This window comes from Chlorocebus sabaeus, chromosome 25 (assembly GCF_047675955.1).
Source record: "Chlorocebus sabaeus isolate Y175 chromosome 25, mChlSab1.0.hap1, whole genome shotgun sequence".
Taxonomy (NCBI): domain Eukaryota; kingdom Metazoa; phylum Chordata; class Mammalia; order Primates; family Cercopithecidae; genus Chlorocebus; species Chlorocebus sabaeus.
This window is the reverse complement of record NC_132928.1, coordinates 81568673-81585552: the sequence shown is the minus strand read 5'-3', so window position 1 is coordinate 81585552 and position 16880 is coordinate 81568673. Positions and strand designations below refer to the sequence as shown.

Here is a 16880-nt window from a genome sequence, read left to right as displayed (position 1 = left end):
TAAGGCATAGGTAACAATGGCTAGCTTTGTAGATTATTTTGAGTGATTTACCAGCAAAATGAAGGAGAGGAATGGGGCAATTGGGGGAAGAGGAGCAGCATTTAATACAAGTGCTTTAAAGAGTGACTTTGAGACTGGGCGTGGTGGCTCACGCCTGTAATCACAGCACTTTGGGAAGCAGAGGCAGGCTGATCACCTGAGGTCAGGAGTTTGAGATCAGCCTGTCCAACACAGTGAAACACTGTCTCTACTAAAAATACAAAAAATTAGCCAGGCATGGTGGCATGCACCTGTAATCCCAGTTACTCAGGAGGCTGAGTCAGGAGAATCGCTTGAACCCGGTAGGCAGAGGTTGCAGTGAGCCGAGATTGTGCCACTGCACTCCATCCTGGGTGACAAAGCAAGACTCCATCTCAAAAAAACAAAAAAAACCAAAGTGACTTTGGATCTGCATCTTGGTCTTTGTATATGTTTATTGTTTATTTCATTGTGGTATGTAAGCACTGATAAGCTACTTTGAAGTTATGTGAGTAGAAATTGTCTCGTTGGTACAGATGGAAATCTCGAGGCATTTAAGTTGTAAGTTACTTCTAAGTGGGAGCTATACAGTGGGTACATATGGACATAAAGGTGGAAATAATAGACTCTGGGGACTCCAAAATGGGGAAGGGTGGGACAAGGACCAGAAAACTACCTGTTGAGTACTATGTTCTTTATTTGGGTGATGAGTTCACTAGAAGCCCATATCTCAGCTTTATACAATATACTCATGTATCAAACCTGCACATGTACTTCATGAATTTAAAATTTTTTAAGAAGTTGTATCACAGTCACATCTAATAAAACTAATCTTTAGTATTACCGAGTACAAATTCATATTCAGATTTCCCACTTGTTGCCTGAAACTGGTTTAGACCAAAATGTATTGAGGACCACGCATTGCATTTGGTTTTTATAAATCTTTTAAGTCCCTAGTAGTCCAGCAGAGTATTAGACTACCCTCCTCACCCCACTTTTGGGTACATTCAGTTATTAAAGAGACTACGTCATTTATCCTGTGAAAGTTCTCTCTTCTGAAATTCTCTGATTGTTTCTGCAAGTTGTCATTTAACTTTTCCTCTACCTCTGTATTTACTGTAAAATGAAGTTAGATCTAAGGATTCCATCAGATTCATATTCAGAATTTTTATCAAGATTGTTTCCTTGGTGAGTCTGTGTACTTCATATTGCGTTATGTCGAGAGGTACCTAGTATTTGGTTGACCAGCTATTAGTAATGCTATCGTTGTTCACTGGGTTATGGTAGTGACCGCGTCGTCTCTTCATTATAAACTTAAGTTTTCCTCCTGTGGTTACCAGATAATCTGTGGTTTGACATGTTGGCACTATGCAATATTTAGTCTTAATTTTTATTTACCAAATGATTTTACCATTGGTGATTTTTTGCCTGAATCAATTATTTTATTAGGGGTAGATTATCTTTTAGCTGTTTTTTAACATGTGATTTCAGTTAGCCAAGGCACAGATAAATTGGGGCAATGTATTAGTCATTCTGTTTGTTATTTATTTGAGACCAGCCCTGTTTAGGCATAGAACCAGAAATCAAATAGTATGGACCTTCCCCTAAAATTTTCAATCTAATGTACATTCTTGTTGGATTGTTTAAATATTTTGTTATCAAATCCCAGTTCATCATGTTTCAAATATAAATAGCTTTTCTTAAAAATAGACCGGGCACATTGACTCACGCCTGTAATCCCAACATTTTGGGAGGCTGAGGTGGGCAGATCACGAGGTCAAGAAACTGAGACCATCCTGGCCAACATGATGAAACCCCGTCCCTCCTGAAAATACAAAAATTAGCTGGGCCTAGTGGTGCACACCTGTAGTCCCAGCTACTCAGAAGGCTGAGGCAGGAGAATTTCTTGAACCCAGGAGGCAGAGGTTGCAGTGAGCTGAGATCGTGCCACTGCACTCCAGCCTGGTGAAAGAGTGAGACTCCGTCTCAAAACAAACAAACAAACAAACAAACTCATAATTATTTTTCAGATTTTACCATGTTATTCAGTAGCATGTTATGTAATGAATGGTTAGATACCCTGTGTACGTCTGAATGATTTACTTCTGTTTCATGCATTATGACTATAAATAAACTGCTTATTCTGGTGTATGAGTACAATGGAGTTTTATGCCACTGTTAAATATAATGATGTAGATCTTTATTTACTGAAATGGAAAATATCCAAAACATATAATATCATCAATCATGGTTTCATTTTTATTTTTAAAAAGTGCTTAGGAAAGGTCTAAAAATGTATGTATTCAAACACTAATAATGGTTATACCTGAATGGTAGGATTATGATTTTTATTATTTCGCTTATACTTATTTATGGGGTTTTCTGTATTAAGCATGGATGATTTATACAGTGAAAGTAAATCAAGAAATATGTTTGAAAGCCAACTTGCCCACACAACAATGTGAATTTACTAATGTCACCAAGCTGTGTACTTAAAATGGTTAAAATGGTGCATTTTATGTTATGTATATTTTACTACCTTTTAAAAAAGCCCATGGCTATTATACTGGAAAAATTAAAATCAAAGCCAAAAAACCAACATGCCTAATTCCTTGAGTCCACTAGATTTTTGCATGCCTCTTATAATTCTTTTAGTAAATGATTTGTGTCGTTTTTATATTTTAACTGTTGTCTCAAAATGACCACAGTATGTTTATTTGTAATTTCAAGTAGGCAAAAAGTATGCAAAGAACAGTTGTTCTAGAAGATTCTTGAGGTGTGTATTTGTTTAAGTAGAGGCAGTATTCGGTAGGTAAACAAGATAGAGAAATATTGATGGGGAAAATACTGGCTCTGTAAATGTGCTTTTGGTAAATTATAGTATTTGTAGTGACCATATTCAAAAAAGAAAAATGTGTTAGGAGAAGTTCACATTAACATATCGTGACTTAAAATTCAACTCAAGTTCATAAATAGTATTTCATGTTAATTCCAAAGTGGTGGTTTATGATAATTAAAATGTCACAATTTGGAATGTGGATGATAAAGTGAAAAACATCTTCTAGAGGGAAATGTAATGTTACTAATCCAATCTTACTCCCATTATTTGTTGAACCCCTTGTATTATGGAATCAAATGTAATAACTTTGTCTTCTCTCCTGTTGGCTTATGTGGAGAGAGATATGTTGAGTCTGGGTGATAAATAAGCAAATGGTTCAGACAGAAATAACTAGCAATGTGGAGTTGGATTGATGTGAGTCTGCAGATCACTTTTCCATTATTAGTAGTTGAACATTTTTTTAATCATTAACTTCATTGGTATTGGAGAATGTGAGAGCCAGCAGCGAAAGAGCCCAAAGGCTCTCTTGCCTTCCTTTCTGCTATCCTTACCACTTTCTTTCCCTTCAGCTTCTCATTCTAAACCACCTCTCATTACTCCTACTTGGAGAAACGAGATTCAAGGATCAGCATCCTGCTAGGAGATAATCCTCATTCCTGTCCATCCCTATATGGTGGAGAGAACCAGAGACAAACACATTGGAGCCCTCACCAGCTCAAACATTATCATCAATTGAAACTTATCCTGGATTTCCTTATATGAGAAAATGTGTCATAGATGGGAGAAGGGCCAAGCATAGGGAAGGTATAGAGAGGGTATAGAAGAGGGAACAAGACAGTACTGTGGCTTTGATAGATGATTACTGATTTTTAAGGCACTTTTCGTAGCAGTATATTCTCTTCAGAAGAGCATGGGATTGGGATTGAGATAGACTTGGAATAAATCCTTAGATAATGACTCACAGTTGTGTGTTTTGGGGCAAGTTATTTAGATTGCCTGACTCTTTTAAATTTGCTCATTTATAAATTGGAAGGTAATAACACCTTTTAGATTTTTCCTTTGGATTAAATGAGTAACATTTGTACACCACTCTTTGTGCAGTGCCTGGAATGTAGTGATCGCTCCACAGTTATCTGCTGCTGGAATTGCTCTCTACCGGGACACCTGCCTAACCTAAGTCACCTTCGCTCAGTAGATTAAATGAATCTCTTAAAGGTTGATGTATTGAATCCTAAATAGGTATTACGCTTTTTTGCCCCTAGAGAGTGAAAACATTAAACAAAAGATAGAAATGCTTTTTGTCCCATTCAAAGAACCTCCATGGTGTATCACACTTTTAAGACCTGAACAATAAACTTGATTTATGGTCATCGTAACTCACAACCAGCATTATTTCATTCTGTGATTTAATGAAAAATGGAATCTATTATTATGCCTTTGTTTTTCACATTGGATGTTATTTTAGAAAGAATAAAATTAGTGTTTAAATGGCTAAAGAGGTTGGTTGAAATGAAACTTTTAAACATTTTAATAAAATCCAAACAGATGATCTCTAAAAATTTTCTTTGGTGTATGTATTTCTTGATCTGACATGTTACAGTCTTTCTAATTGGCTTTCAGGTTTGCAGAGTAATTACAGCTTTGAACAGACTTTGTCATCTGTGGCTCAGAATGGTGTAAAGTTAGCAGAACATTTAAAATTCAGTTTGTGGTTCATGTTGCTCAGGAGAGTTTAACTAGTGTATAACTATCTAATACAAGTAACGGTGTAACAAATAACACTGAGAAGTATGTTATAATAAAAGTTAGCTACCTGGCATTTTGTATAAGCACATTTACTTTACTGATAATCAATTGGTTAATAGTTCTTAGAATCTCTATCCAAAGTTTCTACTTCTTATTATTTATTTATTTTTTTTAAATTTTAATAATTTATTTTATTTAACCCTATATATGCAAAATATTTTTTTATTACACTTTAAGTTCTAGGGTACATGTGCACAATGTGCAGGTTTGTTACATATGTATACATGTGCCATGTTGGTGTGCTGCACCCATTAACTGATCGTTTACATTAGGTATATCTCCTAATGCTATCCATCCTCCCTTCCCCCCACTCCACAATAGGCCCCGGTGTCTGATGTTCCCTTTTCTGTGTCCAAGTGATCTCATTGTTCAGTTCCCACCTATGAGTGAGAACATACGGTGTTTGTTTTTTCTCCTTGCAATAGTTTGCTGAGAATGATGGTTTCCAGCTTCATCCATGTCCCTGCAAAGGACATGAACTCATCATTTTTTATGGCTGCATAGTATTCCATGGTGTATAGGTGCCACATTTTCTTAATCCAGTCTATCATTGTTGGACATTTGGGTTGGTTCCAAGTCTTTGCTATTGTGAGTAGTGCTGCAATAAACGTATGTGTGCATGTGTCTTTACATCTGTGTGATTTATAATCCTTTGGGTATATACCCAGTAATGAGATGGCTGCGTGAAATGGTATTTCTAGTTGTAGATCCCTGAGGAATCGCCACACTGTCTTCCACAATGGTTGAACTCATTTACAGTCCCACCAACAGTGTAAAAGTGTTCCTATTTCTCCACATCCTCTCCAACACCTGTTGTTTCCTGACTTTTTAATGATCACCATTCTAACTGGTGTGAGATGGTATCTTACTGTGGTTTTGATTTGCATTTCTCTGATGGCCAGTGATGATGAGCATTTTTTCATGTGTCTATTGGCTGCATAAATGTCTTCTTTTGAGAAGTGTCTGTTCATATCCTTTGCCCACTTGTTGATGGGGTTGTTTCTTTCTTGTAAATGTCAGGATCAAATTCACACATATAATGTAAATGGGCTAAATGCTCCAATTAAAAGACACAGACTGGCAAATTGGATAAAGAGTCAAGACCCATCAGTGTGCTGTATTCAGGAAATCCATCTCATGTGCAGAGACACACATAAGCTCAAAATAAAGGGATGGAGGAAGATCTGCCAAGCAAATGGAAAACAGAAAAAGGCAGGGTTTGCAATCCTAGTCTCTGATAAAGCAGACTTTAAACTAACAAAGATCAAAAGAGACAAAAAAGGCCATGACATAATGGTAAAGGGATCAATTCAATAAGAAGAGCTAACTCTCCTAAATATATATGCACCCAATACAGGAGCACCCAGATTCATAAAGCAAGTCCTTAGAGACGTACAAAGAGACTTAGACTCACACATAATAATAATGGGAGACTTTAACACCCCACTGTCAACATTAGACAGATCAACAAGACAGAAAGTTGACAAGGATATCCAGGAATTGAACTCAGCTCTACACCAAGCGGACCTAATAGACATCTACAGAACTCTCCACCCCAAATCAACAGAATGTACATTCTTCTCAGCACCACACTGCACTTATTCCAAAATTGACCACATAGTGGGAAGTAAAGCACTCCTCAGCAAATGTAAAAGAACAGAGATTTTAACAAACTGTCTCTCAGACCACAGTGCAATCAAACTAGAACTCAGGATTAAGATACTCAATCAAAACCGCTCAACTACATGGAAACTGAACAACCTGCTCCTGAATGACTACTGGGTACATAACGAAATGAAGGCAGAAATAAAGATGTTCTTTGAAACCAACAAGAATAAAGACACAACATACCAGAATCTCTGGGACACATTTAAAGCGTGTGTAAAGGGAAATTTATAGCACTAACTGTCCACAAGAGAAAGCAGGAAAGATCTAAAATTGACACCCTAACATCACAATTAAAAGAACTAGAGAAGCAAGAGCAAACACATTCAAAAGCTAGCAGAAGGCAAGAAATAACTAAGATCAGAGCAGAACTGAAGGAGATAGAGACACAAAAAACGCTCCAAAAAATCAGTGAATCCAGGGGCTGGTTTTCTGAAAAGATCAACAAAATTGATAGACCGCTAGCAAGACTAATAAAGAAGAAAAGAGAGAAGAATCAGATAGACGCAATAAAAAATGATAAAGGGGATATAACCAGAGATCCCACAGAAATACAAACTACCATCAGAGAATACTGTAAACACCTCTACGCAAATAAACTAGAAAATCTAGAAGAAATGGATAAATTCCTCGACACACACACTCTACCAAGACTAATCCAGGAAGAAGTTGAATCTCTGAATAGACCAATAACAGACTCTGAAATTGAGGCAATAATTAATAGCCTACCAACCAAAAAAAGTCCAGGACCAGACAGATTCACAGCCGAATTCTACCAGAGGTACGAGGAGGAGCTGGTACCATTCCTTCTGAAACTATTCCAATCAATAGAAAAAGAGGGAATCCTCCCTAACTCATTTTTTGAGGCCAGCATCATCCTGATACCAAAGCCTGGCAGAGACACAACAAAAAAAGAGAATTTTAAACCAATATCCCTGATGAACATCGATGCAAAAATCCTCAATAAAATACTGGCAGACCGAATCTAGCAACACATCAAAAAGCTTATCCACCATGATCAAGTGGGCTTCATCCCTGGGATGCAAGGCTGGTTCAGCATACACAAATCAATAAATGTAATCTGGCATATAAACAGAACCAAAGACAAAAACCACATGATTATCTCAATAGAGGCAGAAAAGGCCTTTGACAAAATTCAACAGCCCTTCATGCTAAAAACTCTCAATAGATTTGGTATTGATGGAACGTATCTCAAAATAATAAGAGCTATTTATGACAAACCCACAGCCAATATTATATTGAATGGGCAAAAACTGGAAGCATTCCCTTTGAAAACTGGCACAAGACAGGGATGCCCTCTCTCACCATTCCTATTCAACATAGTGTTGGAAATTCTGGCCAGGGCCATGAGGCGGAAGAAAGAAATAAAGGGTATTCAATTAGGAAAAGAGGAAGTCAAATTGTCCCTCTTTGCAGATGACATGATTGTTTATGTAGGAAACCCCATTGTCTCAGCCCAAAATCTCCTTAAGCTGATAAGCAACTTCAGCAAAGTCTCAGGATACAAAATCAATGTGCAAAAATCACAAGCATTCTTATACACTGATAACAGACAAACAGTGCCAAATCATGAATCAACTCCCATTCACAATAGCTTCAAAGAGAATAAAATACCTAGGAATCCAACTTACAAGGGATGTGAAGGACCTCTTCAAGGAGAACTATAAACCACTGCTCAACGAAATAAAAGAGGACACAAACAAATGGAAGAACATTCCATGCTCATGGATAGGAAGAATCAATATCATGAAAATGGACATACTGCCCAAGGTAGTTTATAGATTCAATGTCATCCCCATCAAGCTACCAATGACTTTGTTCACAGAATTGGAAAAAACTAAAGTTCACGTGGAACCAAAAAAGAGCCCGCATTGTTAAGACAATCCTAAGTCAAAAGAACAAAGCTGGAGGCATCACGCTACCTGACTTCAAACTATACTACAAGGCTACAGTAACCAAAACAGCATGGTACTGGTACCAAAACAGAGAGAGAGAGACCAATGGAACAGAACAGAGCCCTCAGAAATAATACCACACATCTACAGCCATCTGATCTTTGACAAACCTGACAAAAACAAGAAATGGGGAAAGGATTCCCTATTTAATAAATGGTGCTGGGAAAATTGGCTAGCCATAAGTAGAAAGCTGAAACTGGATCCTTTCCTTACTGCTTATACGAAAATTAATTCAAGATGGATTAGAGACTTAAATGTTAGACCTAAAACCATAAAAACCCTAGAAGAAAACTAGGCAATACCATTCAGGGCATAGGCATGGGCAAGGACTTCATGTCTAAAACACCAAAAGCAATGGCAACAAAAGCCAGAATTGACAAATGGAATCTAATTAAACTAAAGAGCTTCTGCACAGCGAAAGAAACTGTCATCAGAGTGAACAGGCAACTTACAGAATGGGAAAAAATTTTTGCAATTTATTCATCTGACAAAGGGCTAATATCCAGAATCTACAAAGAACTCTTACTTATGATTTTTAAAATTTAAATTAAAAGCCCTACCTTGCTTTGGGAATAAAAGGAAAATACTCTTTTAAAGAAGTATTGGCTAATCCATGTATTAACCACCATTTCCTTTAAGAATCATGTGTTTCTGATTCCTTATTGTGAACATGCAAGAACTCAAAAGTTTTTCTATTTACTTGATCACTGGTTTTAACATGGTAATTTAGAGTTTTAACTTTTTTGAATTTGGATTCAGCTTTTTAAGTTATATTTGTTTTGTACAGCAACAAACCATAAGACATTGTGATATTCTCTTGGTAGTCATCCAACTACCACTTGAATATCTTGGTATACAGATTGAATGTGTTTGTAGAGTATTTCATACTGAGATCTATAAAATACAGGTTTATTTCTATTATACTATTTATTTGTAATTACACGTAACATGATTTTTGTTGGACTAGAGGGTTCACAGGACCTGATTAAATCCTTTATATCATAAATGAAATACTACTTTATAATTACATGGGTAGAGTGATTAGTAGTATGGTGTGTGCTATGAGCTCATAGAGTTTCCTATTCATTTTTGTGTGCCCAGCATTTTGCATAGTGCCTGGCCCATAACTGACATTTCATATATATCATTTGGTTCATGGATACTTAGCAAATTTAGTAAAAACAGTCAAGTTGTGCATAACTACTTAGTCATTATGTTACTCTTTTAATATTTTTCCAAACCACTGCATACATAAATACAAGAATTTTATTCTTTTCTAAGCCATTCCTTTTCAGTGATCTGCTTGAGAATGGTAATTAAAGTAATGTCTTTTATTGTTTTCAGCAGCCTTATAAATTATGGTAATTGATATTTGGAATCTGATAATGGCACTTTAAGTAGCTCCTAAAAGTCTGGTATTGAGAAGTTCTTTAAATTATAGCATTTAAACTTCATTTAGATATGGTGTTGAAAATATGCTTTTGATTCATGATAGTGCTTTTAAAGATGATGAACTTGAGGGCTTAGATGTAAAGTACTTTCAAAAGGATCACACCACTGATTGTGTTAGAGCCTGGATTTGAATTTCTTATTCTGATTGCAAAGTCCATTATCTTAATTACCTTATATCACCATAATGGGAACCTGAAGTAAAACTGAAATAGTGAACCTCAGACTGGGCATTCTTTCTTTGCTTCTGTGCTGTATTTCTCTGTACCCCATAGTACATTCTTGAGTATTTCTCTTGGGCACGCCCCTCATTTAAGTGTCTGTCCTCCATGCTTTACATTTAAAGCCAATCAGTTGCCCAGTCATGAAGTATTTATTATATACTTCTATTTCCTATCACTGTCCTACACGCTATAAGAAGAACTGTGCACACAATTCCTAACTTTTAAGTAAGTTAGCTCGTGAACTACTGGCTGGAAATTTAATAGAACTTTTGAAAAGAAGGATATGGGGAGTAACAGTTGGCTTCAAAGAGAATCAGACTGATGGGCAGAGTCAGTCATAGGAATTGGTTGGCTCTTTATTAGTACAAATTAGTATAATGTCTTTGGTATTTTAAAACTTACATCTTTCAAATGAACACTGTTTTTGCTTATTTTTTATGGAATATTTTGTATTTTTTAACTTTTATTTTTCAAAAAGTATGTAATGCTGCTATACAGAGTTGAATTGTGATATGATAGATTTTGTGACCTGTTGATTCTACCACCTATTCATTATTTTGCACATCCCCAGGTTCTCACTTTCCTCCATACCCTTTTTAAATTTCTTAGTTGATTATCGTAATTACTCCCTTGCCTTGCTCCCTTGCCTTGGATTCTCAATTCTTTTCTGTTTTCTTGCTTTGACAAACTTACTTGGTTAAAATACAGCCTTGCTTAAATTCATTACTCTGTGTACCTCACCTGTACACATGCAGCTGAATATATTTGAGAGAAAATACACAACCATGATCTCTGTTACTACTTTAAATTCTTCAGTATTAAATTCAGGTTGGTCCTTCATCCTTCTTGGCCATCATGGTAGATTTCCCTAGTCTGTCTGTACTTTCGTTTTCCCAGAGTGCTATTTCATATCTTTTTTGCTTCAAAGCCCGATGGATCCTTTTGCAACCTATTCCCAATGGCTTTATATCCTAATTCATTGAAAAAAAAAAAAAGAAGCAGTGAGAAAATAATTTCTACCAGCTTTTACTTGCTTCTGTACTCCTAATTGCTTTTGGGCCCTTATATCTTCTCTCTTATTTCATTACTAAACTATTTATACTCCTGATTAGAGCTACCCCTTTACTTGTCTAGTAAATTTAATCCCTTCTTGCTTCTGTAGGAACATTGCTTTAGAAATTATCATTTGGTAGCATCAAAATTACCTTCTTTGTTGGATTATTACTACCAGAATTCATTCATTTGGAAAATATTTATTGAGTACTGTGTGTCTGGCATAGTTCCAAGTGCTAAGAATATGTGAATGGAGCTTACAATCTAGTTGAAAAGACAGTAAGCAAAAAAGATACTAAAAAACTTCTTATCAAATGTTAGAAAACAGTAACAAGCTATGGAAAATAAAAAATAGAGCAGGTAAGAGAAGATGGAGGGAGAGTCCTAGGTAAGGGGTGCAGATTGCAGTATTAAATAGGATGTTTAAGGTAGGCAGCCGTGCGGATGTGTAGGGTGGGAAGAGTGCTAGGCAGAGGGCAAAAAGTTCTAAAGCAGAAAGAGTGTAGTGCATTGTTGAGGAAATGCAGGGAAGCCAGGGTGGCTGGCAGAGCAGCCTGAAAGAGAGTACTAGGGAAGTAGGTCAGAAACTTGAGTAGGGTCCGTGGGAGGGTCAGATCACGTAGGACACCTGCTGATCACTTAAAGGCCTACTCTTCTATTCTTAGTGAACTGAAACACTGCAGAACTTTTTTGCAGATCTTCATTTTAAGAAGATTTCTGGCTGCTGTATTGAGAACAGACTGCAGTGAGGGGCAGGGGAAAGCTATTCTAAGGTTTTTGGAATCATCAGGTGAGAGACAGTGATGGCTTAGTCTGAGGTAGTGGAGGTGGTGAGAAGTTATCAGAAGCAGGTTATGTTTTTAAAGTAGAAATACCAGGATTTGCAGGAGTGAATGTGATGTCAGAGAAGAGAGGACTCGAAGGGGATTCTTGGGTTTTCAGCTTGGGCAATTGAAAGGATGGAGGTGTCGTGTGAGATAGAGAAAGCCATAGTAGAGGTTGGCAGAAGGAGGAGCAGGGTTGAGAGAGATCAAGAGTTCACGTTCGGACGTGTTCAGATGTCTCCCAGAGCACAGTTTCTGTCTTTAACTTCTATAGTCACTCAGCATCTCTAAACAGGAAGAATCTGGTCTTAGGGCAGCTGGGAGGTTTAGGCATTGGGCACGGAGAATCTGAACTAGAATTACAGCAGTGGAAAACCGGTTATGAATGGTCTCCCACTTACAGTAGTTCAGTGTAATGATGTCTTTTACTTTACCATGCTCCTGACAGCAATACACACTCAATGGAAACTGTATTTCAAATTTTGGATTTTTGTCTTTTCCTGGGCTAGTAATTTGCTGTGTGATACTCCCTAGTGATGCTGGGCAGCAGCAGCAAATCATAGCTTGCAGTCAGCCACGGGATCACAACATGCACAGTAGATACTCTACAGTGTACTGTGTTGCCAGCATTTTTCTGGATGCTCTTATTTTTTGTGTTTTCACATCTCATCATGTCGACAAAACATCCATCTATGTGTAGTATTCAATACTGTACTACAAAATAGGCTTTGTGTTAGATGACTTTGTCTAGCTCTAGGCTAATGTGAGTGTTCTGAGCATGTTTAAAGTAGGTTAGGCTAACCTATGATCTTGGGTAGTCTAGGTGTATTAAATGCATTTTTCCTTACAGTATTTTTGACTTTCAGTGGATTTATTGGAATGTAACACAGTCATAAGTCAAGGAGCACCTGTAATGACAAATAGTATCAAAAAGGAAGATCACTTTATCTTTCAGCCTGGGTGATGGAAAAATTATGCAAACCGGGAGGAGAAATGCATTTTAGGGGGAAAGTACTGAGTTTTGTTTCAGGGGTGGTCCAGTAATTCAGCCAGGTAGAAATATTCACTACGTATTTAGACATGTGTGTGTTAAAGTAGAACTCCATGGTGAAAAAAGTTTGGATTTTGATATTGGTAAACTGAGAGATGGTTACTGAAAATGTGAAAACTGCTAGAAAAGAAAAGAAAACTAAGCAGAGACCCTTGGGTGAATGATTTCTCTCAGTGTAAAGGGCCAGTAAAGAGCTAATCTGGGACTGGGCATGGTGGGTCAAGCCTGTAATCCCAGCACTTTGGGGGGCTGAGGCGGGTGGATCACTTGAGGTCATGAGTTCGAGATCAGCCTGGCCAACATGGTGAAACCCTGTCTCTCGTAAAATTAGAAAAATTAGCTGGATGTGGTGGTGCACGCCTGTAATCACAGCTACTTGGATGGCTGAGGCATGACAATCACTTGAACCCAGCAGGTGGAGGTTGCAGTGAGCCAAGATCGCGCCACTGCACTCCAACCTGGGTGACAGGGCGAGACTCTGTCTCAAAAAAAAAGAAAGAAAAAGAAAAAACCACAGCTAATCTGAGTAATGAATTGGAACTGTAAAGACAGAAATGGTGGTTGATAGTTGCTAATGATGGAGATAGGACACAGCAGATAAGCACTGAGAAAAGACTTGAAGTTTTCAATGGAGATAAATTAATTTCTTTGAAAAGAGCAGAGTCAGCAGACAACTCTACCCTAATTTTTTCTTGGTGTCCAATACCACTTATCCTTTAAAACCCAGCTCAGATATATGCCAAATAATAGTTAATGTTTGTCGAAAGCTTACAGGTCTCATATTATGCTAATATTACATGAGTTTATTATTAATTCCTACGTCAATTCTATGATGTAGATACTGTTTCCCACTTAACTGTTGAAGACTAGAGAGTTAAATTAATTTGTCCAAGTTTGTATAGTTAATGGTATGAAAATATAATTGAATCCAGGCACACCAGTGTCAGAATCCATACTTTTAGGCTCATGTTCTTTGACATCTTCCTAGTTATTCACTAACAGAATTTAATCACATTTAGACTGACTAGCTCTCGGAGCTGTGGATACTAAGAGTTGCAGGCAGTTTATATTGTCAAAGGGCTTATAATCTAGGTAAAGATAAGTGATATTTGTAATTTTCTTAAAATGATAAGTAATATTGTAAGATAGTCTATGGTAAGTGACAAATGAGGGATATGGTAATAAGTAATGAGAATTGAGAGGATGAAATGGCCAATCTAGGGCCAGGTGTTATGGAAGGTTTCATGGAAGGAAGAATGTTTGATCTGGACCTTCAAGGATCAGAATTATTGTGACTGCAGGTGATGCATATGGATAGAGATAAAATAAGTGGGGGAAGTATTTCAGATAACAAGAACAGCTGGAGCAAAGGCATAAATAGAGGAAAGAGTAAGATGTGTTTGGGGAAAATTATGTAGTCCAGTTGAGGTGGTTAATGTGGCCAGAATGGGTGAAGGATTGGAAAGGAAGACTAAGGTCAGGTTGTGAATAATACTGAGTGGAGATCCATAGAAAGCTGTGAGTTCACACTGGGTTTTGTCTAAAATAGAACTCTGTAGTTCTCAATTATTTACTTCTTGGTTTAAATATATCCATATTTAAAGAAACATTTTATTTTATTCTTAGAATGCCAATTAATGAAAACAGAACGACCAAAGCCAAACACATTTATAATCAGATGTCTCCAGTGGACCACTGTTATAGAGAGAACATTTCATGTAGATACTCCAGAGGAAAGGTAAGAAATTCTTTTGTTTTCATTTTGTGAAAAAGCAACATTTGTGAAAAAGCAACACTCCATCTAATGTATTTGTGTCTGACTTTATTATTTGTAAATATATGTAAATATATATTTTAAATGCTATAGTCTCTAAATTCTTGTTTCTGGCATAATACATGAATAACGGTGGCTTACAAAATAATATTTAATACATCAGAACCTCTGGGCATGCTAGAAGATATACTTTCAGAGAAACAGAACATTTAAATGTTAAAATATACATTTAAAAAGACATTTTTGACCTGGCACCGTGGCTCACGCCCGTAATCCCAGCACTCTGGGAGGTCAAGGCGGGTGGATCACGAGGTCAGGAGATCAAGACCATCCTGGCTAACACGGTGAAACCCAGTCTCTACTAAAAAAATACAAAACAAATCAGCTGGGCATGGTGGTACGCGCCTGTAGCCCCAGCTACTCAGGAGGCAGAGGCAGGAGAATGGCATGAACCCGGGAGATGGAGCTTGCAGTGAGCGGAGATCGCGCCACTGCACTCCAGCCTGGGCGACAGAGTGAGACTCTGTCTCAAAAAAGAGAGACATTTTTATAGCCAAACTACCTTTTTTAAAAATTGTATGATTGTATTCATACTTGCAATTCTGAGGCTAGTGATAGCAAAAGATTGCAATTAACATGCCATTCTAAATTAATTGCAAGTGGCTGCCTGGAGCACTAGGTTGCTAAGGATTCTGAGATTGGGTCTAAGGAGCGGGAGGGAGGATTAATTAACATTGACTGTCATTATTGCTAAAGTGGGTAGTGACAACACTGTAGTAACCAACTCATCAACTTCATCGGGTCCACGTTTTAATCCTCCTGATCTATCAGTTTTTACGACTGCTTCCCAATTCTATATCCGCTCACTCTGATACTGAGTTAGGTCCAGCGACCACAGTCACAAAACCATTATCCTGTACATGTTATATTTGATCCTAATCAGCAGCTTTGTGAAGTTAAATCTTATTAGCCTTATTTGCCAAATGAATACATTAAGTTTTAACAGTCTTGTCTAAAATTTTAATAAAAGCACAATGGTAAAGTATTATTTTAATAACCCTTTTGATCAGTAGAGTAAATGGTAATGTATGATTGATTAAGAAATATAGAAAAGAGTTAAGCATTGATAATATTTTCTTTTTGTGTACTTCCAATCTTATTCTGTGCAGATGTTATTAGGCCTTTAGTATATATACCGTTCTGGGTATGGGTCCCTGAGCTCCACCCCTCCCCGCATACCCTCCCCTCCCTGTACACCCTCCCCTCCCCACACACCTTCCCCTCCCCACCATTGATCCTGGGCCTTTTCTCCCTTGATAATTAATACTGAGCTTTCATTTTGTTGATATGTCCACCCATAATCCATAACCACTAAGTTGGGCTAATTCCTGTGTATCTTTTCAGATCTGAACTTAAAATGTTATTTTTCCTACAAAACCTCTGACTCTTATAGACTAGGCAGGTTCCCCTGCTAGGTACTTAGATATTTTTCTTTGTACCTTTTCTATCAAGTATATTATAACTGTAATCCTTGTTTGCCTTTCTCACTAAACTTTAAGATTCTTGATAGCAAAGATCATGGCTTCCTTGCTCATTTAAAAAATCTTTAGCACATAGTCCATGGCCCAACACAGTATTTATTGACTGGCTGGATGAATGGAAGTTTTCCCATGTCAATATATATTCTTTGAAAGTGTTATTCTTAGTGGATTTTTAACATCTATTGAAGCACAATTCATTTTGCCATTTGTGTTTACAAAGCTGGATTTCTATCAGATCTTAAGACTCTAAAGTCCTCTGCTATTCCTGTAATAATATACTATTCCGAACCATCCGTTTTCATTTGCATTTATAACTATAAGAAAAAACAGTATTAGTACAAATGAAAAACAACATACTTATATTTGCCATTAGTTTGTGCATTTCTGTATACCTCTAGAATCTGGTGTTTGGAAATTCTATATGACTCTAGATATCATTGAAGACTTAGGGTTAGTATGAGTTAGAAAAAACTCTCTGTTTTTAGTATTCTGCCCAGTCTAAAATTTTTACCTGTCGTAAACTAAATGTGTATCTCTTACCTATCTTACATTTATTTCAGTACATGATATAAGGTTGCACTCTTATTTTTTTCTCAATGACAAGCCCATCGTCTCATCTCCATTCATTAGATAATCCATTTTTTTCTCAATGATTGTGGA

General features: G+C 37.0%; 1 protein-coding gene across 5 annotated transcripts in view; it reads left to right on the top strand.

Annotated features, from left to right (window-relative positions):
* Positions 1–16880, top strand: part of AKT3 (AKT serine/threonine kinase 3) — a 359827-nt gene that overhangs the window by 173061 nt on the left and 169886 nt on the right. For all 5 annotated transcript variants that reach the window (XM_007989958.3, XM_007989955.3, XM_073011887.1 and 2 more), the window contains one exon: positions 14532–14643. In XM_007989958.3, the coding sequence (XP_007988149.1) occupies positions 14532–14643 (112 nt within the window). The remainder of the gene's footprint in view (positions 1–14531; positions 14644–16880) is intronic.